Source organism: Cupressus sempervirens, chromosome 6, assembly GCF_028749045.1.
Source record: "Cupressus sempervirens isolate cs-2001-9-10 chromosome 6, ASM2874904v1, whole genome shotgun sequence".
Classification (NCBI taxonomy): Eukaryota; Viridiplantae; Streptophyta; class Pinopsida; order Cupressales; family Cupressaceae; genus Cupressus; species Cupressus sempervirens.
The window spans coordinates 161,109,016-161,133,788 of record NC_143123.1 but is presented as its reverse complement, the minus strand read 5'-3'; the positions used below and the strand labels follow the sequence as shown (position 1 = coordinate 161,133,788).

General features: G+C 36.8%; 1 protein-coding gene across 1 annotated transcript in view; it reads left to right on the top strand.

Annotated features, from left to right (window-relative positions):
* Positions 1 to 357: 357 nt before the first annotated feature.
* LOC149551747 (protein disulfide isomerase-like 1-6) overlaps positions 358 to 24,773 on the top strand; it is a 96,736-nt gene continuing 72,320 nt past the window's right edge. The window contains exons 1-2 of the mRNA XM_089787250.1: positions 358 to 1,122; positions 13,501 to 13,630. Of these exons, the coding sequence (XP_089643376.1) occupies positions 638 to 1,122; positions 13,501 to 13,630 (615 nt within the window). The 5' untranslated portion in view covers positions 358 to 637. The remainder of the gene's footprint in view (positions 1,123 to 13,500; positions 13,631 to 24,773) is intronic.

The window sequence follows — 24,773 nt, the reverse complement described above, 5'->3', positions numbered from 1 at the left end:
AATAAATATTTTTACATTTGCTTTGCCTATTTAATTCTCAATATATTTCCAATTACCATTTTTACTTTCCTCCTCCCTTCCTAAATTTATCATCATAATCCTATCTTCAAATTAATACCTATCTTAATCCTCACTATTTTTTCAAAAAATATTTTCACATTTGCTTTAGTTATTTAATCTCACATTTTTTCAAAAACATTTTCACTTTCGTTCTCCCTTCCCAAATTTGTCAACATTGTCCTATCTTCAAATTAACACCTCTTTTAATTTTGGGGGATGTAAATAGAATATTCAACCTCTCTTGAACCCAATCTTTGACCTCATCTTATAATATTGGAACCTTTGCATGAGAAGTCGAATTGATTAACTCTTAAAAACCAGTCAACTTTAACAACAGAGCAAAGACTTTAGCCAACTAAATATCGGAAAATTACAAACAAAGCGAGATAATGGCCGAAAAGATAGCTTTTACCCTTGGTTTATTGAACTGCATTCACATTGCTAATAAATCCATATGAATGTACCTGTTCAATTCGATAACATTTTATCTTTGGTGGATCTGCAGAAGTAAACTAACTGTCCAAAGTCCTTGACATCTCTATAATCCGCAAACATTCGACTGACTCAGTTTTTTAAGATGGAGATCTTTTACAGACAGAGAAGTTCGTATATAAGCAGAACCGTGGTCTTCCTTGCGCTACTTGTGTTACTATTTCTGAATAGAGCAACGGCAAGCCTTGATGATGATGATGATTTGGAAGCGTTAGAAGATTTAGAAGAAATTGACAACAGGGATGCAAAGTTCTCAGAAGCAGAGACGGTCAGCAGAGCGCAGAGAATAGTTGCAGATCTTAATAATGACAATGCAGAAAGAGTGTTGAACTCCCACGAGTATGTACTCTTGTTGGGCTACGCATCCTGGTGTGGAAGGAGCGCAGAGATAATGCCAGAGTTTTCTTATGCAGCAACAACATTGAAGGAAATGGGTAGTCCTATTTTGCTTGCAAAGCTTGATGGAGACAGATATACCAGGGCTGCTTCTAAGTATGGTATCAAGGGCTTCCCTTCACTGCTGTTTTTTGTCAATGGGACTTGGCAATATTACACAGGCGGCTTTACCGGGTGAGATTTCATTCATCAAGCTGGTTTTAGATTATGAATTATGTTTACATGGCAAAATTGGTAGTGAGTATCAAAATTTTAGCTTTTATATAGCATACGTTTCATTAGCCATTTACATACACAACGACATTGTGTCTTGGTGCAAACGTAATTATAGCCATAAAATGCGCTCCACACCTATTAGGGTAATTGTATAAGCAGAGCACATTTTACTGGTTTTATCATTTTAAGGGGATCAAAGGAAGTCCTATTTATTTCATGTGGGATTCCACTGCGGGGTGACAATTTGTATCAGTTGTATTGGAAATTGTAGTCCACACTATGATCTCGGACGTCCAATCATGAAATGGGCCCATAGTTCAGCGGTAGAGCGGCTAAACCTGTAAGAACCTCAACAGCATGCGCAAATAACAAACCCAGATATACTCCAGTAATACATATTTTTTGCAATATTAAAATTTACCAACCTACAAAGCCTTTGATAGCCCTGATAATACCCCGATGCTCAATGGGTTTCTGTCACGAAGGTAATCTGATTTTCATGCCTGAAGGTTTCCATCTCCAAACGCCACCAGCTGCTATATACAGGCCGTCACACTTCTGAGAATAAAATTGTTGATTGTTTTCAATCTGAGGAGCGCCTTCTTTTTACCCTTTCTCACATTCCAAGCTACCCTTTTCCATTGGTCAATAGTAGACAATCCCAGTCAGTTACTGACAAGATTGAGATAGCTCAATCTGATCCAGATATGTGACATTGGCAGGAAGGAAAGTTAATAAAGCAGAACTAATTTCTGATATTTTAATATTCAGCAATTTAATGTAAAATCCTGAATTTACTAGTATTTACAATGCTTGTTCAGCTTCTTCCGTCCGTGAGTAGTCTACGAGGAACCAATTCTTATGCAGAATTAAACCAGATGCTTCTGAGCATCAACACAAACATGCGCCAGAGTGAATACTCAACATGCATAACAGCTTTGGTTGGGTACCCTGATCTGGACACACTCCGTGTGCCTCCTCTCGCAGCCTGCTAGTGCTAACCTGAAATCTCACACTGCATCTTCCAGGGAATTTTTTTCTTTTTCATCTCTCTCCGATAAATTAGCTTTTCACGGGTTTATAAAATCATGGAAGGGTAGTTCCAACTGTCATCTCCTTTACAAATTGAAAAACATTGCATTTATTAATTATGATCATTTTATGAAGCTCACTCAATTAACTAATTTTATTATGTTTTAGTTTTTTCAACATAGAAAGTAAAGCTCCTTGCATTATTTTACTCTATATACGTGTAAAAAGTCCCATAACATCCCACTCCAAATCAATCACCTTATTCCAATAGTTAACTTACTACTAATAGAAGTAATCACAACCTATCTATTTACTATTTCTCTGCTGCCAGCTACTCACTCAATGCCATAGATAAATTAGAAGAGTAGACTCCATGTTGCATTAATAACAAAAGGGGAACATTACGAGCTCTACCTCCTCAAGTTCGCTTGTCCTCAAGCAAGACAAGGCTTGGTGATTTACTGACTTTGAGGCAGTTTGAGCGGCATGCTTCTGAGGAAAACTTTTCCATTGCACCAAGCATTCACGTGGTTCTTCAACTTTTTCTCTTTGAACCAAAGTATTTGCTCTTACGTCAATGCTAACTTTCCTTCATCGTTGAGAGGTAACTACCGTCTCACTATCTTAGTTAAACATGATACTTGAAAAATATTGCGAAGCTCCAACTTATATGCCACCTCATTACTCTTTTGAACTGCTCTGTAAGGACTGTAGAAAAAGGTTTTGAGTTTTTCAGCTCAATATTGGGAAAACAATATCACCCACCTCAAAGTGCCTCTACCTACAATGCTTATCAGAATAATTGTTCTGCTGATTATGTAGACCTGTCAAAATCTGCTTACTTTGCTCAACGAAGTCTCCTGCTCACCACGATTAAGGTTGGAATCAATGGAATGTCAATTAAATACTATCTAACTAACCGGTCAAACAGACAACTCACCCTGATTCTCATTATAGAACAGTAAACTATAACCCAAAGAAATGGATTTTATTGATTCAAAACATTATAGTGTTGAGAGCTTAAATAAATGCTGTGTGTCAACCTTTTGATTACAAATTAAATCTGACAGAACATAGTGTCCTACTCTGGCTTTTGCAATAAAATGTATTACGAACAGTTTATTCGATCAGAATCTTAGCCTTCCTTTGTAGGTGCCACTGCTTTTGATTCTTTCTAGCTACAATTGCTTTTGTAATCTTTCCTCCATCCTCAAATGATATCGGACTTCCCTTTATATAAAAGATTTAGAAACGCAGCGTGTTTGTTGAAGTTGTAATACACCATCACAAGTGGATGTAATAAGGATTAAAGGCCTCAATATTAAATGATTTATCTTTAGTTGGCCTTGGAAGTTGGCATATCACCTTGTGTAGCATGTAGGTTCATTAGTAATGTGCAAGGTTGCTAGGAGACTGGTAGTGGTACTAGTACAAGAGATAGGTACCGATACAAGTACGTATATTCTTGAAACTAGGAAGATGGGCGTACTTGGAGATGTCAATATCTAAAACATTGTAGAAAATAATGTTGAGATATAATATAAGAAATATTATATCTATCAAAATAATTTAATGTATTTTATATAATACAAATATTGCCCTTTTTTTTGGAAGAAGGGATAAAAATTTAATCAGTACAAACCCAAAGGCCAAAGGCCCAACCAAGTACACTTCCCAATCAACAAGCAAAGGTTCTATGAGGAACTCCAGAGAAATAGCAACCACACAATCTTGTCCTTCATAATTAACTTCTTTTAAATCTCCTAGCACTTTGAGGATACGAGTCCCCAGTCACATATGAAGGTTCTTAGAAGCCTATTTAGCCATATAGTCTGCCACCTGTGCTCCACGGGGACGCTTCCCTTGGACTATCTGCTTTTGTTGCCAATATGGTACGCAGATGCAAGGATGGATTTTCGCTGTCCCAATGGCGCCTAAAAATTGGCTAATTGGGTACTGTTGCCGAAATGACATTTTGAGAGCAATAGCACATAGTGGTGTGGCTAGGAGTTCCCATGACAACTAGGGGATGACTAGAAGTCCCCTATCTGTCCTGGGGACTTGTGACTGTCCCCTATGGACCAAGCCATTTTTGAACTGCTACATGTTAAAAAATAAGGCATTTCTAAATTTTAAAAACATACTAGTTGGCCCACAAGGACACCCAAACCACATTTAACAATACCAAAACCCGATCTAAGCATAAACTAACGAAAAAAAAGAAAAAAAAAAAATTTCACATTCACAAAGGAGAAGAGCAGTAAGAGAAGGAGCAGCTGGTCAAGGATTGAACAATAGTTGAAAGAGGAGGTAAGGACATCAAATCTACCTGATTTAGACTTTTGGAGCTACCATCTACTGATTATGGAAAGTTAGATATTATTGGGGACTTCTATGTTTACTGTTTGTAGTTTAGCTATAGTATTTACTTTTTAGTATTTTATGTCATTTCATGGTTAAAAATGGAGCATTTGGGTATTTTATTCTTATTTATGCCATATATTGATAATGAAAGCATTTGAATTCTGTTATTTTGCTTATTGATTCACATGTGAAATCTCAATTCAAGTCTGCTATGCATTAAGCTTCTAAAATGTCTATGATGAATGCTTTATCAATGATATGATATGCATATTTTAAATTTTTCTCTCTCTCTCTCTCTCTCTATATGAAAATTCCCCTATTTTTAAATAGCCGTTCCCTAAAAATTGGCCGTTAACGGTATCTGTTCCAGAGACATGTCCCTGTCCCTGAAAGTCCGTGTAACATAGTCTGCCACTCTATTGCATTTGTGAGGAATATGAAAGATAGAAATATAATAAAAAAAAGAACATAGATTCAGAATTTGCTTTACCACCAAGGCTAATACCAGTTAGCTCCATCCATTCATTGCTCATTCAGCATATCAACCCCAACTGAATAAAATCAACAAGCAGTCCTCTTCCAACCAAAGGAACATCCTCTTTCTATTGCATGAAGAATAGCTAGCGCTTCCATAAGATTACTAGAATGTTGTCCCTTATAAGTTGAGAAAAATACGTTAATGCCTCCATCACTACCTCTACCAATACCACCGATTCCCACATGTCCAGGATTTCCCCTAGAAGATCACATTTTGCTGAAATAGTCTCTTGAAGCCTACTGACAATATTTCATCACAAGTGAACAACCACCAATGATTTCAGATAATGGAAGTGGGACTAGTAACCCAAGCAATCTGTAGAAAAGAGGTCTCAACTAGTGGTCTACTGAAACTTTCCTAGAATTCAAGCAAAGGAGCGACATGGACACAAGCATATTTGCGTACCTGCCAAATCTCCATAGAGTAAGAACACTGTAAGATGAGATGTAAAATACTTTCTCCACTATGTTTATAATGAACACAGGTAGAAGAGCCTCAAAAACCTCTCTTTCATATTTTCTCCTTCATGAGGGACTTATTTTGGGCCACCAACCAAAAAAAAATGTTGGATTTAGGCCAAGAGAATTTATTGCACACCTACCCACCAAGGCACACAATCTGACCTTGGAAACTCCAAATAACAAGAGGCAACCCAACCATGGCTGTGGGACCAATGACCCAAGCAATCTGTAGAAAAGAGGTCTCAACTAGTAGTCCACTGAAACTTTTCCAGAACTGAAGTGAACAAGCAGCATAGACACAAGCATATTTGTATTCCTGTTGAATCTCCATAGAGTAAGAACACTATAAGAAGAGATGTAAAATAATTTCTCCACTATTTTTTCAAAGAACACAGATAAAAGAGCCTTGAAAATCTCTCTTTCACACATTGTCCTTGGGGAGGGACTTATTTTGGGCCACCCACCAAAAATAAATGTTGGATTTAGGTCAAGAGAATTTATTCCACACCTGCTTCCACCAAGGCACACAACCCGATCATGATTGTAATGAGCCCTGCTCGCTCTATGCTGAATAATTGATATTTTTTTTGTTTTGAGAGTTTCTGCAACTTTTTGTGTTTTGATATATATGCTTTCTGATGTTTTCAGGATTGGAAATGAAACAATGCATAGAAATTGAAAGCAATTCCAAACTTGCACCCTAACTTTATTCACCATAAGGAAGTATGCAAATGTTTACAATGCTGAATGCAACACAATTAATTCAGAATCTGTAAGGAACCTGGTAAATGCAGTTCTTCAACTTGGGATCTTTGATGATGCTTGAAATCACAAATGCAATCTCCCTCTACTCAAATGCTGCCATCACAATTCAAATTGCAGCTCATAACCATGAAACATTGTTCATAGGAATAGATTGCAGCTTGGAATATTTTCAACGCTGCTACAGCAGATATGATCGAAGCTTCTTCCTCTTGCCTGTAATAACTGTTGGAATATTGCATTGAATAATATGAATGTAGGTTAGGTTAATAAATAAATAGTTAGGTTGAAGTTAGTTTGCGGGAAGTTACATTCCGATAAATGGTTATTCACTGGAATAAAGGCTTATAAAGCCAGGAATAGCACATTGTAAAAGACATCATAATATGATAATAAAAACATCGCATAGCATTCTATTCTTTACTCTGATTTTCACATTTGGTATCAGAGCAGACAATACTTAACGTGGCAGCAGTAGAATCTTGAAGAAGGTTTTTGGCTGGTAGGAGAGGACATTCCACGAATGTTGTGTTTCATGGATGTGTAGTGTGAGTACCTAACGTTCATAAATCAGGAAATACCAAACACAAATTTCTATTGTTTCCTGTAAAGATGTCGCATAAAAAGGAAGTGTTAACTGCACAAAATTGGTTGCTACCATTCTGTGCTGAAGTTGCATCATTTTCTTTAGCCTATCTAGAGGAGGAAACATGATTTAGTAGTAGATTCTTTGACAAGGATAAATGAAAATGGTTTATGAAGTGGGAAGCATGGTCTCCATAGAAACATTATAAGTGTGGGTGTTATAAATTCTGAGGAATGAAGAAAAGCATGAATGAAAGGAGATGCGTGAAGTATTATCTTCAAGTGCATTGATTTTGCAATGTCTACATAGAAACTATTTTGACAGTTGTCAAACTATGGCAGATCAGTTCATCAAGGTACTTTATGGTTACACCATTTACTTTGATTGCCTTGTTAGACAAAAATAATGGTGCTTTGGGTGAGGAAAGGATATGTAGAGGCAACATGAGAAGGTTTAAGGCATAGAAGACTTGTATATCTATGATAAGTAATCAGATTAGATGCTCAAAGTTCTATCATCGTGTATGTTATCATCGGCAGTTTGTAAACCATCTACATTATCAACTGTTTCTCATTGGTGTTATTGGTTGGTCATCTTCTCATCCAATGTCCTCTTACTCTATTAGTTATCAGAATTAGTGAGCAGGGTAATCTTTAAGAAATCCCCCTCCAAAACAAGTTGTAAAATATTGGTGAATCTTTCATTATTTTAAAAAAGAAAATTATTTCTATTCACAAATCTTTCAATTTTTTTAATTTTAAATATTGTTTATATTGGCGATTATTTTGAAATCATAATTTTTGTATAGAAAATATTGGTGAATCTCAATAATAATAGAAATTTCATTAATCACCATAGAATATTACAAATGAAAATTGAATATTTTTTAACTCATGGAATATTATGAGAATCATTACATTATATTTTAAATCAATAGTAAAAACTAAATATTAGTGATATATCCTTAAAGTAACTAATAATTATGATAATTATTGGTGAATTAATTGTAATTTCTCCAATAATATATAATATTTAGGTGAACCAAATTTAATCATATATCGAATACTATGGTGAATCTTTGAATATAATTTTTTTAATAAAATAAATTATTGACTGATTTTAAATATTTTAGAGCTAAAATTTATAAAAATATGGCGCTTTAGGTTGTGTAAAATCTTAAATTATTGGCCAAATTACTAGCCAAAAATTTCTAAAATTAGCCAATTGATGAATGTTAGCCACTAAAAAATACCTTGTTAGTGAGATTAATAGAGAAGATTGCGTATTAATTGTGTTAGAATATAGAAGATAAATGTGACAAAAATAAAATAAAATAAAAGGTGATATTTCCATTGAACCGGTAAGAAGGATGATACACACATTCTCATTTTCTTTCTTTGAAATGTGATCACTTTCCTGTGTTAAGATCCGATATATATTTTACAAACATTCAAGGTATATGGGTCCTGATTTGAAGGCACCATTGTCGCAAGGCATTCAAAGAATCATATCATTCAACGTATATATGAAGTGTAAAAGGACTTTACAAGAGGTTGGATGCAATGCAGGTAGCAGGATTTTCATCATTTCGAGCTAGCTTCTCACTCATAGATGATTCTTACATGAGAAACAACTATTTGTGCCCCTATAAAGCCAAGGCTTGGCAGATTCATCCCTGAAGAGAAAAGGGGACTTGACATACTTATGTCCCTGAAGAGAAGAGGGGGCTTGACAACATGATTGTCCTTCCAAGGGGTTGGGGGGACAAGACTTGGATATGAATTTTTGAGCACTTGAGGTGTTAGACACTCTCGGAGGAGATGTGAACTTTCGGAGGAAAGGCGTCTCATGGGAAAACATATTGATGGTGTTTGTTTCCATAGCACTGGAGGTGGCATTAAACATACTCAGAGGAGATGTGGACTTTTGGAGGAAAGGTGTCTCGTGTGCAACACTAGAGGAGGCATTAGACACTTGGAGGAGATGTGGAATTTTGAAAGAAATGTGTCTCATTGTTTAGGGGAGGTGGGAATACTCATGTTGTGAAGACAACTTTAGGATTTGTGATTGCGGTCAAGAGATCCACTGATGTGATCAATTTGGTGTCTTGAGCGAGCGAGGAGGATTGGTGAAGGCGCTTCATCAAAGTCTCTAGAGGGCTGGGTTAATTATAGCTACAGTTGGATTGATTTAATCTTAAGATGCAATGTTGATACGTATATATGTATATATATGTCTAATATATATATATATATATATATATATATATATATATATATATATATATATATATATATATATATATATATATATATATATATATATATATATATATATATATATATATATATCACTAATAGTGTTTAATCATATAGACATGTCTCCTACTCTTATATTTATAAGAGTTTGGGATTTGCATTTGAAACATATCAATAAGAATGACACTATTATTACATTTGCAGAGATCCTAGAAAACAACAATTACATTGAAAAATATGAATCTATTTTAGATTAACAAATAAATAGTTAGGTTGAAGTTAGTTTGTTGGAAGTTACATTCCTGTAGATGGTTATTCACGGGAATAAAGGCTTATAAAGCTAGGAGTATTACATTGTAAAAGACGTCACACTATAATTGGAACATTGTAGAGCACTCTATTTCTTTACTCTAGTTTTCACAATAACTTTAAACGCCACCTATGATAGTACAACCAAGGTCTGTGATGATAACCCCTCAATTCCCCAATGCCCAACAATTATTTATATCAAATTCCTTGCAGAAAGACATCCAATCAGCTTGTCAATTGCAGACAATCACCCAACAATCATGACACATTCACCGTTATCAAGAATGGCTCAAAGTGTAAGCAAAGACATGGTGTGCAGCCATGAAATTTCTTCAAAACTCTCAAGACCAACTTCTCCACAAAACAAAAGATATCAAAAAATGAATTCATTTGCAACAACCATAAATTTTATAATAATAAAACAAATCTTCCTGATCACTCCAACAGTTAGCTTCATGAAGACCCTTTTCACTTAAATGCCCTTTGCTTTATACACATATATTTGAATGATATAATTTATTAACTCCCTTTGGCTCCAAAAACAACCTTTTCATCTACATCATCATATTTTGACACAGAAGGTCATTGTTTCCTGTGCCCAAGATCTAGAAGTTTTCAACTCAATTCCAATGAGCTATGACACTAAGGTGACCAATATACAATATTAAGGTGACCAATATACAATATTAACAAAAATAGCAATCTTATCGTATTTAACTAAATAATAATCTTAATTCACCCGTCTTGCAAAAATAATTGAAGAAGCATAAAAATCGAAATCTGATAGCACATGAATGATCCTGATAAAGAAAGAGAATGAATGAACTTGATGGGGTGACTTACTAAAAATATATGCTCCCTCAGATTCTTGGGGCCCAAATCAGAAGCCAAAAATAAAAACTGAGAGCATCATTTAACTCCTCTAGTTCATCCGAGCTCATCGAAACCATCAATTGACTTATTACAAATAGTAAATCCCATCAAACAGAGCCCGAACCCTCAAGGGGATCCTCTAATCACCAATATTAGCCTAGAAGGACCCTATAATAGTCTAAATCCCACTGTCATGGTCATGCTATTAGCGGGACATAACAATCAAGAATATGATTAAAATTTAAAATAAATTTTAGTTGAATATTGAAATCTATTAATGGAAGCCTTCACTGGTTCTTGACAAGTATATATGATGGATGAAGGAACCTCTTGATAAATATAGCAATTTATATTCATAAGACCAAACAAGTTTAGTCTGAAATACAAATGGTCGATAAGTGTCATATATGATGAAGTTAATTATATCCAGCTCTTATGTGGCTTACCTATCAGCAATGACAAGTCGATGATCTAAAGAACACAAGATATGCTTCTTAAGGAACTGTAAATATTGACTAATCAAGTACTTAAATTGAATATTGACCAAGACCCAGCTCCAGATCTAGTTTGCAGGTCTGATTCAAGTCCCTTATGACTTGTACAGCACCTTGTATGCAATTAATAGATGGTACAACGCTTCTTCTGCCCTTCATGAGTTTGTAGGATCTGAAACACTAGTTTACAGGCTAATAAACTGCTCACTGAAGTATTCCGGGCAGGTACGACCCCCTTTGTGGTTGTCTCAGATTTGTATGGTGGGCTGGAAGTGGTTGGCTCTGATCATACACAGCTCTCCTAAACAGAGACAAATTGTTTACCAGCTATCTATTTTCAAACTCAGCCCTTCTTTTTTCAAATTAAACTCCCAGGAAGCTTACAATCTCTTTCAAATGCAACAACAAACACCTCAGAAATTGATTTTATCTTAACCTCCACAAATTTGGATCCCAAGACTGTATCTTCCAACGTTAGCATAGAGGGTCTACGTCCTCCAAGCCCGAGAGAGAAAATCTCCAATAATTTGCTAATTTCATCAATTACCCAAGTATGCTGAAAAGAGAGCACTTACATTCCTTTTTATACACTTTCTCATGGGCTCACTCTCTTGCTTCGTCAATGTGAGATAAAAAAACATAACATTGTTTCTTCCCCCTATTTTCTTGTGGCTCCTAATTTTCTGCAAGTGCCTTTTCTTTGATATTTCCCCTTGTACCTTTTATATCTCCAATGTGTTAAAAATAAAAGAAGGGGGATCATTTAATTTATATTTCCCACAAACTATAAATAATGCATTAATAGAGTTAAATAATTAAATTTAACTTTATAAAATAACTTTATTAATGCATGATGAGTTATCTTGATGATAAATAATTTATACTGTTGGTATAGAATAATTTATCATTCATGCCTCTTCCCTTGGAGTCTAAAAATACCAGATTGACTTACTATTAATAATGAGTGTGCCCAAAACTGCCTCAGATCAAATCAGAATGAACTTTAACAAGAACTACCTAAGCCAAATGGCCTCTGAGTACTTTTCACGTCTTGGTTAGCCTACAGGGCCAATGGGAAATATGCTAATGGCAACAATGTGTGGTGAACTCTAGAAAGGGGACATTAAACATCACAACATTCATTCTACTTAACGTGAGTTCGTATTGGCATTATTAAAATTTCAATAACTAGATAGGAATGGTACTTGTGCTTTGAGAGGGTTCTCTTCTACTTATACCATGAGTTAATCATTCTTCAGCACGATGGTTTATTTTCCACATGCTCATACTAGTTGGGTGTTTATAACTATGTCTCAATGGAGTCAAACATTTAGTTGGGAGGTGAATTATGGTAGATGAGCTTTCTTGGGAAGATCATAGAAGCTATGCTGCAGAAAGTCTTCTTTTTCCAAGGCGGTGGCATCTAGGAGGTCTTGGAAATGCTTGAGAATGGTTTCATTGAAGGTGCCATCCATGAAAAGGTCAATATAGATATCTCCTCCATGTTTTTTTTTGAATGTCTTTTTCCTCACAGACCATAAGCAACCAACAAAAGCTATGGGTTTTTACCACATCTGGGAGGGAAATAGGGAAGACATGGAAGCAGCGATAGATAACATGGTTCTTGTAAGCCTTAACTCTCTTCCATTCACCAGGTTGGAATTTTGGGGACTTGCCACAATTGTAACGGTTTGTGGAATTGAAATTGGGTCGATGGCATTGGAAAATGAAGTATCAAGGATCCAGGGATTTTTCAAAGGTGTGGCAACTTCTACAATGCTTCAATGGATGTATGGGCTCTTTGTGCACCCAAGAAGAGTGCCCTTTTTTAGGAACGGTTCTATTTGTTAAAAGTGGTCCAGGCCATTAAATTTCTTTACCGTAGGGTGGGTTTAGTAAATCAGGGAGATGGTACCTTTGGCCAAATTTTATCGACCCAGATAACATGTGAGGGTAGTATGTTAGAAATTTTTTCATATTAATAGTACATAGTCTCTCAGTCTTTATTTTGTATGGTCTGAACAAATATGGCTTGCTCTATGCCATTTTCTCTGTTTTTTGTTATTGGCTCAAGGGCTGTCTCACGGGCCATTCTTATGAACATTTTGGTTAATGCAAAATTTGAATGTATTGTGCTTTATGTCAAGGCAACACTTCTCTGTATGTTCTATCCTTTTTTAAATACAATGGGATAGGGGTGCCTTACCCCTTTATTGACTTACCGCAAAATGATCAACACACAAAGGTTAGCTTTGTTCTTTTTTAAGGCTCAATTTGACTGACACCTAATGTGCCACTACCAAAGTTTCTTTTGATATGGTCCACATTGGTTATAGTCTTTTGAACGTCTTAGCTGAAAATAGAAATCACAATTCGTGCCGTATAGCATTTTTGACAAGTACAAACTTTGGCATCCTCTTCCATGTCAGGATGCTGACCTCAAAAAGACGATATGTGTTTCTTAGCGAACAGGAAAATGAGTTTTCTCAAAGGATTTAGTTCTTAATTCTAAAAGTATTAGGAGCATACTACTCTCAGCTCTGCATATATATTTTCGTATAACAGTTTGTGCTTTTCTCCTGTCAAAGCATTTTTGTGCATCTAATTGTGGCTGTTACTTCATGCTAAGGTCCTGTGTTATGATTTGGATGTCAAGCAGGGATGAAATTGTTATTTGGGCAAGGAAAAAGACTGGAGTACCTACTGTGAGGCTCTCTTCTAGCTCCGAGGCTGAAGAATTTTCGAAAAGAAATCAAACCTTGGCAGTAGGATTGTTTGAAAAATTTGAGGTGATTTTTTTTATTGAACGATAACTTTCTGATTGTTGCATACTTCAAAGATCATTAGTTTAGAATACAGCTAATTTTATCATTTTGCGTTTGCATGGTCATTTCATCACATCAAAGTGCTACACATTTACTAGCATGCACATGGTATGGTCAAGAGATACCCCTTTCATAACAGAGGTGTCTGAATTTTTGCAGTGAATTTGATTATTTTAATTTACTTATTTATCTCAACAATCAACTAGGAAAATTGAACGGCATCAAATTCTCCTCTCACCTCATCTAACAAATCCACTAGTCAAATTGGATATGAACTGAATCCAACCCAACCCACAAGCACAAACAAAAAGTGCATTCCTACTTGAACAATAAAAACAAGAACATTAGCAAGAGAAATAGATTTAGGAAGCCGGGGAGCCAATTTCAACGTGAAAGTGAGAGTTACAGATGCCCGTATCTACCTACAAAGGGATGTGATTGTTAAATTACAGGGAGGCAATTTTACTCTCACTTTGCTTTGTTTTTCTGGTGGTCTCTCTCTAAATTTCAGTCAGCAGGAGACGGGGGGAGACTAGGAGGTCTCGGTAGTGGTATGATAATTTTCAAAAATAGGAGACATGGGGGGTTGGGTACTTGCAGATGGCAATTATTTTTTAATATAATTTAGTAATTTACAAGAAACATCATAACACAGAGCTTTGAAAGCAGAAAACAAGAACAATGGAAAGCTTTGAGTATGAGCATTAAAAATTTAAAACAATTGAATCAAAAGATGATATATTATATAGTCTACTGTCTAATAGTAATGTCATTTACTCATTTAATATTGTTTCGTGGAGGGTCAAACAGTTCAAAACTCACACTGCATATATAATTTCTGAGTATCACATTAGTATATGATCATATCAGATTATGATTTACCACTACATATTAAAATTTGAAATTCAAAAACATATTGTTTGCGGATATGCTAACAAAAAACCCAGAATTGTAAACAAAAATAAAAAATCCATCTAGTATCATCTACTCCACATTGTCAGTCCAAATGCGAAGTCGTCAGGCCTAAAATGATTTTCAAAAGCTAAAAAATAAAATATTTTGTTTTTAATGTCTTTTTTTTCCTCTGGAGACATGTGGGAGACTTCAAATTTTTTGGTGGGAGACTAATACTTTGGGAGACTTTGTGTTGAAGCCTTCACTCACTTTTGAAGACTCTGGGGTTGTGCACGGTTTTGGAGGTGCATTTCTGTCTATGAGACCCGTCTTGGATGGGGGGTTACATCTCTCCTGTTAACTATGCTAAACTTATATAAAAATATTTTCAAGGGTAGAGCATTAAAATTTTAAACATTGTGGATGTGATGACAGAAGAAATCATTCTTCAATAGGGCAGTCAGAAGCTGCTGAAATTGGAATCATTATAGTTCCAAGATACACTCCTGCTATGGTTTTTGACTGAAATCACTAAGAGTATTAGAAGGAACAGTTATGTTTTTTAAAACAGAAGCACGTATTGTTTGTCATGAAAAATTTGTGGGCTTGTACACTCATCCACTATGTTTAAGGTGTGCAAATGTATCCTTTCATAAAGGGAAGATCTATTAAGCTTAGAAGGCATATAGGATTGCTTAATTGTCTAGATCCTCTCTAAGTGTTTGCTTGCTTTGGTATTCTTTCTATCTGAAAATCCACTGCAAACTATCCCTATAGATGAAGGCTCGATGCATTAGGGCTTTCTTCTAGGGGTGAATACATATATTAACAGTCGGTAGTTGGGTGACGTGTCAACCAAAGGATACATAGATAATTTTTAACTTTAACTTCTAAAAATTAGTTAATGATGTGATTGTAAAATTTGTTATGCCTAATGACATTGCTTTCATTCTCACACATTCCTCTAATTCTAAGAAAGTTTTCAGAAACTGATGGCCATTTCTACTTCTACGTGACCGCAACATGAAGACAATCATAGTTATAGTGAGGCTTCTTTGTGGGAGCAACTTATTTTATTTTTAAATTTAGAGGAGAGTACACGTTCCTTTCATTTGTCTGTAATTCTAATCATATCTACTTAATTGATTACTAATTTTTCTTTTTGGGACGAATCAATCCATGTATTATCAATGGCAATGACATGCAAATGTCTAGTTTGAGATGAGGCAAGAAAAAAAATCCAAAATATGTTACAAATAGTGACTATTATTAACAAAGGAAAACATGTGAAGTTGATTCCATGGAAAACAAAGTCTGCTCATGTGGATTGAACATTAATATGAAACATGCTGCTAGAATTTTCGCATGGCAGAGTTATTTGATGATTATGTAGAGTAAGGAATCTTTATGCAATAATTCCAAAGATAGTGAAGGAGTAGAAGAGCTACTGTTCTCTATGGGTCTATGGTTTGGGGCCCATCGCTTCTTGGTTCTGATTGGGCCTCAATCGAGCAGATTCAAACTTTATTTTTGAGACGCATCATTAGATGTCACAAGTTTATTCCTCATAGTATCATTCTTGTGGAGCTTGGTGCTCATTTGTTCAGTCTTGTGGCCATTTTTCATTTGGTTTGGTTCCTCCATCGTCTTCATGGCTTTGCAGATCATGTTGGTGATTGTGATCGGTGCGCCTATTTAGCTTTTTGTTTGTCTGTTTCTACTGCGAGTGCTGAGTCTGGTTCTTGCGCACATTGCTGGTATGCACAGGCCTCTTCTTTACTCGGTTCGATTGGGATTGATATTGGCCGCCTCCCCCTCGCTGGATGCCCCGATTCATCTCCTCCCATCTCGGTAGGAATTGAATGAGCATGTCAGGCTTGACATCTACAAACAGTACATTGCCACTACCTAGGTTAATCCTCCTGGTGGGTTACACCCACGGATGTCCTTTTAGGCGAAGCACTTTTTGGAGATGTTTGATGGTATTATTGTTTGTCATAGCTACCTTTCCCGGAGGTGGTCTCATGCCTTGCGTATCTCTTTGGGATCTTTTAGAGTTGGGTCTCACCATCTTCAGGTCCATATTGACCATCATATTGATAGTGGTGAACAAATCTATAGGCTTTGTACTTCGGGTGAGGTGGAAACTGAGACACACTTCATTTTCTGTTGCTCCATTTATTATGAGATCAGAGGGAGATTTTTTTGCTTGTTTCGGGATTGCTTCTCTCTTTATGATTTTTCAGCTTCTGTGATCATCACTGTCTTGCACTTTATCTTCGAGAGACCACTATGCTCCGTGATAGCACGATCCAGTCACTGCTTTTGCATCGACACTTGTCTACTCAACTCATTACTGCTTTCTTCACACCATCATCTCCTTTGTGTGGGGTGAAAAGGCCTTCTAGCTCCACTAGATCTATCAGGCATTCCAGATGCGTTGGATCTCGGACCAACTATTTGCACCAGCGACACTCCTCTGTGAGTGGCCACATACAAGATAGGGCCTTTACTCATTGGCATACATATCATTCAATGATTAACTTCTTTTCGCCTGGAAAGGACTCCTAGTCTCTTTCTTGGCCTCCTCTCTGGTTCTTGGTTTGCTCTCTTGTTGTAATTGTATTTATTTTTGGAACCTTTGTGTGTTCTTGCTGTTGTCAACCTCATTGTTGTAATTTTTCAGTCCCATAGACATTCTATTGGTCTTTTGTTGGACATTAATATCATTATCTTATCTTAGAATTGAAAATTGCTTTTTAGGTACTCAGTGAATTCAATTTTCTCATTATCTTTTTATTGGTGTGTAATTTCTTTTGATTGGAGCTTTGAACTAGTGGGATCATCGTAGTGGGATCCCATCCTCGTGGTTACATTTGTGCTGCTAAGTCATTAATGCCTCCTAGATCTATCCTTATTAGCTATCTTGCCTCTAAATTCTCCCTCTCTCTGAATACACCTTATGGCTTCCCATCCTTCCTCCATTTGTAGTATCACACCCTCCTTATATCTCCCTGCGTGAATACTGCCTCTGTCAATGTCCATCCTTATCTCTCCAATCATTTATTGTCACCTTATGCCTGTTTACCGTACTGGGTAAAGAAATCAATGCATACAAACAATGGATCAGAATAGCAGAATTTCTTATATTATTTGCATACGCCAAAGATGTTACATCTAGATGATGATAAGATGCTTTACAACGATCCTGGAGGGGGTATATATACGTCTTGAGGAACCTTCCCGAAGGTGTCTGTCGGCCACATACAACATGTTGGCTACACAAATGGGAACCTTCCCGAAACACACATCTTGATACACAAGAACCTTCCCGATACCGACGACATACATCTTGATACACACCCTGTCGGCCAATACCGACGACATACATCCTGATACCGATGACATACATCTTGATACTGATGGCATACATCCTGATACCATAAAGCTTTTAAAGACGTACAGTGATCATGCTTGTGCTGCCGTACTTGGAGGACTCTGTAATGCCGTGCGATGTTCAATGACAATGCCTCCATCCTCCCTTCTCTCTCCTTAGACTTTCCTTATTAGTGCAAGACAATGTGCAAGCTCCAATGTCAGCACTCATAGGCACAAGTTCATCACTTCGAAGGTGCGCAGGACCAAACTCCATCCTCCTATCCATTGAGTCGGTCAAACTCCACGCTGGCTCCCTCAGATTGTGTAGCTTGTATGGGCATGAATATCTCCTTTGTTCACCTGCAGAATGCATGTGTGGTGATTCGAACATGTATTGTTGTGTCAACACGACTTTGCAATGACGTTATTTTTCGGTGCACTGCGGGGTTAACCCCTTAGGATCCTTTTCTAGAGAGTAAGGAATTTTATTGTAATAATTTGGGCTGTTGCAGACAAAAAATATTTTTTATATGGTCCAATCACAAATGACTAGCTAATTGATGTAGTATTTGCAAGAATGTTCTCTCTAATTTGTTAATTTTGCAGCTCATAAATCGTCCAACTCCACCTTTTTTAATTTGAATTTAGTTCCACATGTGCATTGGGCCCTTAGTAGTGCTAGTATTAGTCTTGTTCTTCATTTTGCCTTCGTGCCTTTCTCCTTTTTAGCTTTGATTTGTCAATTGAAGGATTATGCATGGGGAGTTACTCTTTTTGCTTAGGTAAATAGGCTTGTTAATTTTTAGGAAGTGGTTCACTCTTCCAGAATACGATGTCCCTTAGTTTAGAAGCTAAGACTTTGCAGAGTTCACTACTGCATCAGATTTCTAAATTAGAGAAACCAAATTGCTCCACCATTTCACATTGTGCTGCACTAGTCTAGCGTCTGCATCAACACATACTTAAACACATGCTGGAATGCAATATATGTCCCACCTTTCCACTGTAGCACAACCAAATAGACTGTGCACTCTAAATACTTTGCTTTTCGTTTTGCTTGGATGCTTTTCAAAGTCTTTCTTCAAAATATTAATGGATGTCTTGCTTCATTTTGGCTCTCTTCTCTTGTATAGTATCTTGTTGTCAATCAATTTAATGCTTAGTTTGGATAACTTTCTCTTTGGTTTCTAGTTTCTCCTTGACCTTATTGTCTCCCTTTCTATTCAAGGAACATGCTAGTTCTTATTACCCTTGGAAGTTTTGGCTTGTAATGACCTTAGCCAAGTCATGGATGAAATAAGGATCATTTGTGCATCCAATGAGTGTATTTAGGAGGCTTGATGATGTGTGTGTGATTCATTGCCTAAAATGGGCAAAATGTTGTCAATAGGTGGCAAAAAGTTGCTAAGAAGGCCAAATTTGCAATAGTGTGTGTAAGGATCCAAATATGCTCAAAATGAGTCTAATTAGCGTTAGACATGTTTTAGATGTCATTCTAGGACATTGTGCACAAGTTGGAGTCTAGTTAACATTAGGGCAGGCAAAAATGAAAATATTGTCATGACAACTTTTGCAAGAATGTGCCAAATTAGTTATAGGCACTATAGATCAGTTGAGACAGTTGAAGGTGGTTAATATATGACCTTTCAAACGGATTTTGCTAGGTTGGAAGGCAATTTGTTGAACAAGTGATTTAAATAGAAGCCAGTCTTTGGACAATTGATTACAATGAAGCCTTTGTGTGAGCAAAGCCACTTCCATAGATTGAGATTGCCTTCTTTTCATCTTGTATAGTTAGTTTAGCTTATTTTCTTCCATTTCCAATTTTGGTACGGTGTTGTAAATAGTTTTGTTTGAGCAGATAAAATTACAGCCCTACTAGATTGTTCACTGCCAGTTTCAGGGTTTAGGTTCTTCAAATAGCTCTAACTAGCAATCTAACTATGGGATTCCTATGGTCCTTGGAGGATTGAAAATAGAGTCATTGTACATTATGCTCCCTTTTGTATAGGTCTAGAAAATGCAATGCTATTTTTGCATTGATGCCTTGGGCGAGCATAGTGGAAGCTTGACTGAGAGCATAGAGGGGCTGTTTGGAGTCTAGATAGACCTTGGGTGTGATACCAAAGTTGGTTGAATCCATTTGTGGAGGATTTCCTTTGAAACATTGAGTTTACTTCATTTCCCTTGTAATTTGGCCCTCATTGGGTAAGGTATTGTACGGATAGGGTGGAGGTGTAAAGCCCTAGAAATCTTTAAGCTCTCCAAAAAGAGTATCAGCAATGGGGACTAGTTTATAGCCTCATTTGGGAAGTTTTTAAAGGGATTAGGCAAAATCTCAATTAGGAGGGCCTAATTTGACCTAATAGGTGTAAAAGTCCAAAAAATTAGGAAACTTGGAGATCAGTTAGAAAGTAAGCCAAGATCATTCAAAGTGGGATCAATTATGATGGAAATGGTAGGATTAGAAGCCAAATACCCCTACAAGGTGTTGGTGAGTGATCAAGACAACTATGGAGTGGACTTACTTCAGTGAGTTAAAGAAAATTAACAAGGTTGAATTGGTAGAGAGACTCTAGAGTGTGTGGGAAAGAAGATTGGGTTTCCCAAGGGAGTAGGGTTGAGGAGAAAGAAAACCCTAGAAGGTCTACGAGAGGCCTAGGTGAGTAGTTCAAAGGAACTTAGTGTAGGAGTCTGCCTATCAAATTGGTATCATTGCCCTAAAGACTTGGGCTAGTTGGGTATATGTTAGAGCTAGAATCAATAGGTGAAACCAATATGGTGACAAATGTGGAGTTGACCAAAATCGTCCAAGAATAGGAGGTGGAAAATAGACTCAAGGAAAAGTTGGCAAAGATTGAAAGCAAATTGGGTGAAGTTCAAGTGAAGATTGATAAAGACAGCGACAAGGTGAAAGAAACAAAAGATAAAGGTAAAGAAACTGTAGAAGAAGAAAACGATTTTGAACCAGACCCTAGGTTGCTTGAAGAACCTTTCTTAAAGGCTTTGAAAGCATTAGGTGGTAAGGTTTTGGAGGGGATAGCTTGTTCAGTGGCAAGATGGAGCCATAATTAGTGATAAAATGGATAGAGGGTCTACGAAACCATTTTGTGTGTGAGGGTGTTATTGAAGCTCAAAATGTTAAGGTTGCCAAGTCTAGGATGAGAGGAGCTACATTGACCTGGTGAAACTTTGTGCATTTAGAAAGAGAGAAAGAGGGTAAGAACTAGATAGCAACATAGAAGGATATGGTGAACAAAATTAAGGAGAGCTAGCTACCTGATGATTATGAAATCCAACCTCATAGAAAGAGGCAAAATTTGAGACAAAGGGACTTGGACATGAATTCTTACACAGATTAATTTCACAAATAATGTTTGAGGTCTAAAGTAGTGGAGGATGAAAGCATTAAAGTTGAAAGGTGTCTGAATGGGCTAAGGTGGAATATTTAGGAGGAGATATGCTTGTTAAGCCCCACAACAGTCCATAAATGTTATCAACTTGCCCTGAAAGTGGAAGAAAGTTGTAAGAAGAAGCATGGGTCAAGTAGTAGAGGCAGGGGAAGAGGTAGAGACAATAGAGGACATAGAGGAAGCTATGGTGGAAGGGGTATTAATCAAAGACCCCAAGGTGAGTCTAAAGTGACAGAGTAGTGTGGAGAATCAAGTGGCAGAGGTGGTTATAGCAGAGGAAGAGGTCCTAATAGCAGTAGCAACAGAGGTAGATCAAGTGGGCTTGGTAGAGGATCATATTTTGCCAACATGAAATGTTTTAACTGCAACCAATTGGGGCAGCCTGCTTATAGGTGTCTGAAAAAGGTTCTTCTTCCTTAAGTGTTAAAAGGGTCAATTATTCGCATGAAGACACTACAAGTGTCAAATTCCCTGAGTTGAATCTGGACTTAGAAGTTGGTGAATTTGGTCTTAGACGTTGGTGACAATTTGATGATTAGAAGAATCCTTATCAAGGAGCCAGCCAAGGAGTAACCAAAGCAAAGGAGATCATTGTTTAAGGTCAAGTCCAAAATCCTAGGAAAGGTATGTAGAGTTATTATTGATTTAGACTCCACTGTTAACATTATTTCAGAGGGAGCAATAAATAAGTTGGGTTAGCTAGAATACCTCATAGTAGTCCTTATAGAGTTATATGGTTAAAGAAGAGGCAACATGTATTGGTTAATGAACAAGCATGGGTGGAGTTTGCAATATGTGGTTATAAAGACAATATTCTATGTGATGTATTGCCTATGAATGCATGCTATTTTCTCTTGGGCAAGCCATGGCAATTTGATGGAAAGACCATACACAATGGTGAAAATAATTCTTATTCCTTTCAAAAGGATGGAGTGACATATAAGATCCGATCTTTGGTTGATGGAGTGGAGGCTAAGTCTATTGGTCCCAATGTATTAATGGTGGGTGGGTGGGAGTTTTTGAACACTCTTAAGAAGGAAGGTGGAGAAGGATTTTCTTTTATGGTAAAGCCTAGTGAAGAGGGAAAGACTAAGAAAGCAGAGATACTTGCAGAGGTACAAGATCTATTAGATCAATTCAAAGATATTGTGAGTTATGGAACCCTTGCAACTCTACCACCACAAAAACCAGTAAGTCAAATTTATTTTATTCCAGGAGCTTCATTGCCAAACAAGTCATCTTACAAAATGACCCCTGAACAGAACAAGGAAGTATCTAAGCAGGTACAAGAACTTCTTGACAGTGGGTTAATGAGGAAAAGTACAAGTCCATGTGCAGTTCCAATGGTATTTGCACCTAAGAAAGGAGGGTCATGGAGGCTTTGCATTGATTCAAGGGCTATTAACAAGATCATAATCATGTATAGATTTCCTATCCCAAGAATTAAAGATTTGATGGATTGTTTAGGAGGGTCTAGGTATTTCACTAAGATAGATTTAAAGAATGGGTACTATCAAGTAAGGATAAAAGAGGGAGATGAATGGAAAACAACCTTTACAACCACAAAAGGCCTCTATGAGTGGCTTGTTATGCTATTTGGGCTTACCAATGCCCCTAGCACCTTCATGAGGCTGATGAATGAGGTGTTAAAGGATTTCATAGGATGGTTTGCAGTTGTTTACCTTGATAACATACTCATATTCAATAAGACAAAGGAAAAACACCTTGAACATTTAGGGATTGTGTTAAAGAGGTTGCATGAGGAGAAGTTGACTATTAACCTAGAATAGTGTGAATTTATGAAGCAAGAACTTGTTTATCTTGGTTTTGTGACTTCACAAGGTGACTTGAAGATGGACCCTAGCAAAGTGAAAGCCATAGTCAATTGGCCTACTCCCAAAACAAGTATTGAGGTAAGAAGGTTCCATGGACTTGCTCAATTTTACAGAAATTTTAGTGAAATTTGTGCTCCTATACTAGATACAATTAAGGGTGGTGCAGAAACCAAGTTTCGGTGGACAAAGGAGACAAATAGGGGGTTTAAATTGTTAAAAAAAAAAGTAGTCTCTCAACCTATATTGGTGTTGCCAAGTTTTGAAAAACTTTTCACCTTGGAATATGATGCAAGCGATACAGCAGTATGCTGTCCTAAGTCAGGATAATAGACCAGTGACCTTCTATAGTGAAAAGTTAAATGAGGCTAAAAAGAGGTACTCCTCATCTTATTTGGAGCTCTATGCACTAGTCCAAGCACTTAGAAAAGGGAGACATTATCTACTGCCAAAGGAATTTGTTGTGTATATAGACAACCAAGTATTAAGTTTCATTAATTCACAAGATAAGCTAAGCCACAGGCACATCAAATGGATGGAGTTTTTGCAAGCATACACCTTTACTATAAAGCATAAAACGGGTCAATGTAACAAAGTTGTTGATGCCTTGAATAGGAGGCTTCTCACAGTTCAAGAAGTGCAATTGAAGAGCGTAGAAGTTGAGAGTTTTAGAGACCTTTTGAAAGAAGATGAATATTTTGAAGATTCCTATAAGGTATGTAAGGATTTCTTTAACCATTTCCATAGTCAATAAGCAAACTTTACCTTGCAAGATGGGCTTTTGTTTAAAGGTGGGCAATTGTGTGTGCCAAAAGGGTCAAAGAGGGAAAAACTAATTCAAGAAAAGCATAATGGAAGCCTATGTGGACAGTTTGGTTTGAATAAGACCCTAGAACTGGCTTAAAGGTTCTACTATTGGCCTAAAATGCACAAGGATGGTAGGAGGTATGTGGAGCAATGCATTATATGTCAGAAGGCTAAAGGAATTGCATCAAATGCAAATCCTACCAATGATTGCCAATTCTCGATAGGCAATGGGAAAATCTAAGCATGGAATTCATTGTTGGGTTGCCAAAAACTAAGACTAGATTTGATAGCATAGATGTAGTTGTCGACAGGTTTAGTAAGATGAGTCACTTCATTTCTTGTAAAGTGACACATGATTCCAGTCATAGTGCACATTTGTTTTTCAAGGAGGTGATCAGGATTCATGGCCTACCTATCAGTATAGTATTAGATAGGGATGCAAAATTCATGGGACACTTTTGGAAAACCCTTTGGAAAAGATTGGGTACAAATTTCTTTTGGTTTTGCTTACCATCCTTAAACCAATGGGCAGATAGAGGTCGTTAATAGGACATTGGGCAACCTACTGAGGTGTTTGACTAAAAAATATGCACAAGTTTGGGATCAGGTACTTCCTCAGGCAGAATTTTCCTACAATGACAGTGTAAACAGAACCACATAGAATAGTCCATTTGAAATTGTATATGGAATGTATCCTAGAGGTGTATGTGAACTTATAAATCTTGGAATGAGAGGAGGAAAGAAGTTCAATTTGATGTTGGAGACTTAGTCATGGCTCACTTG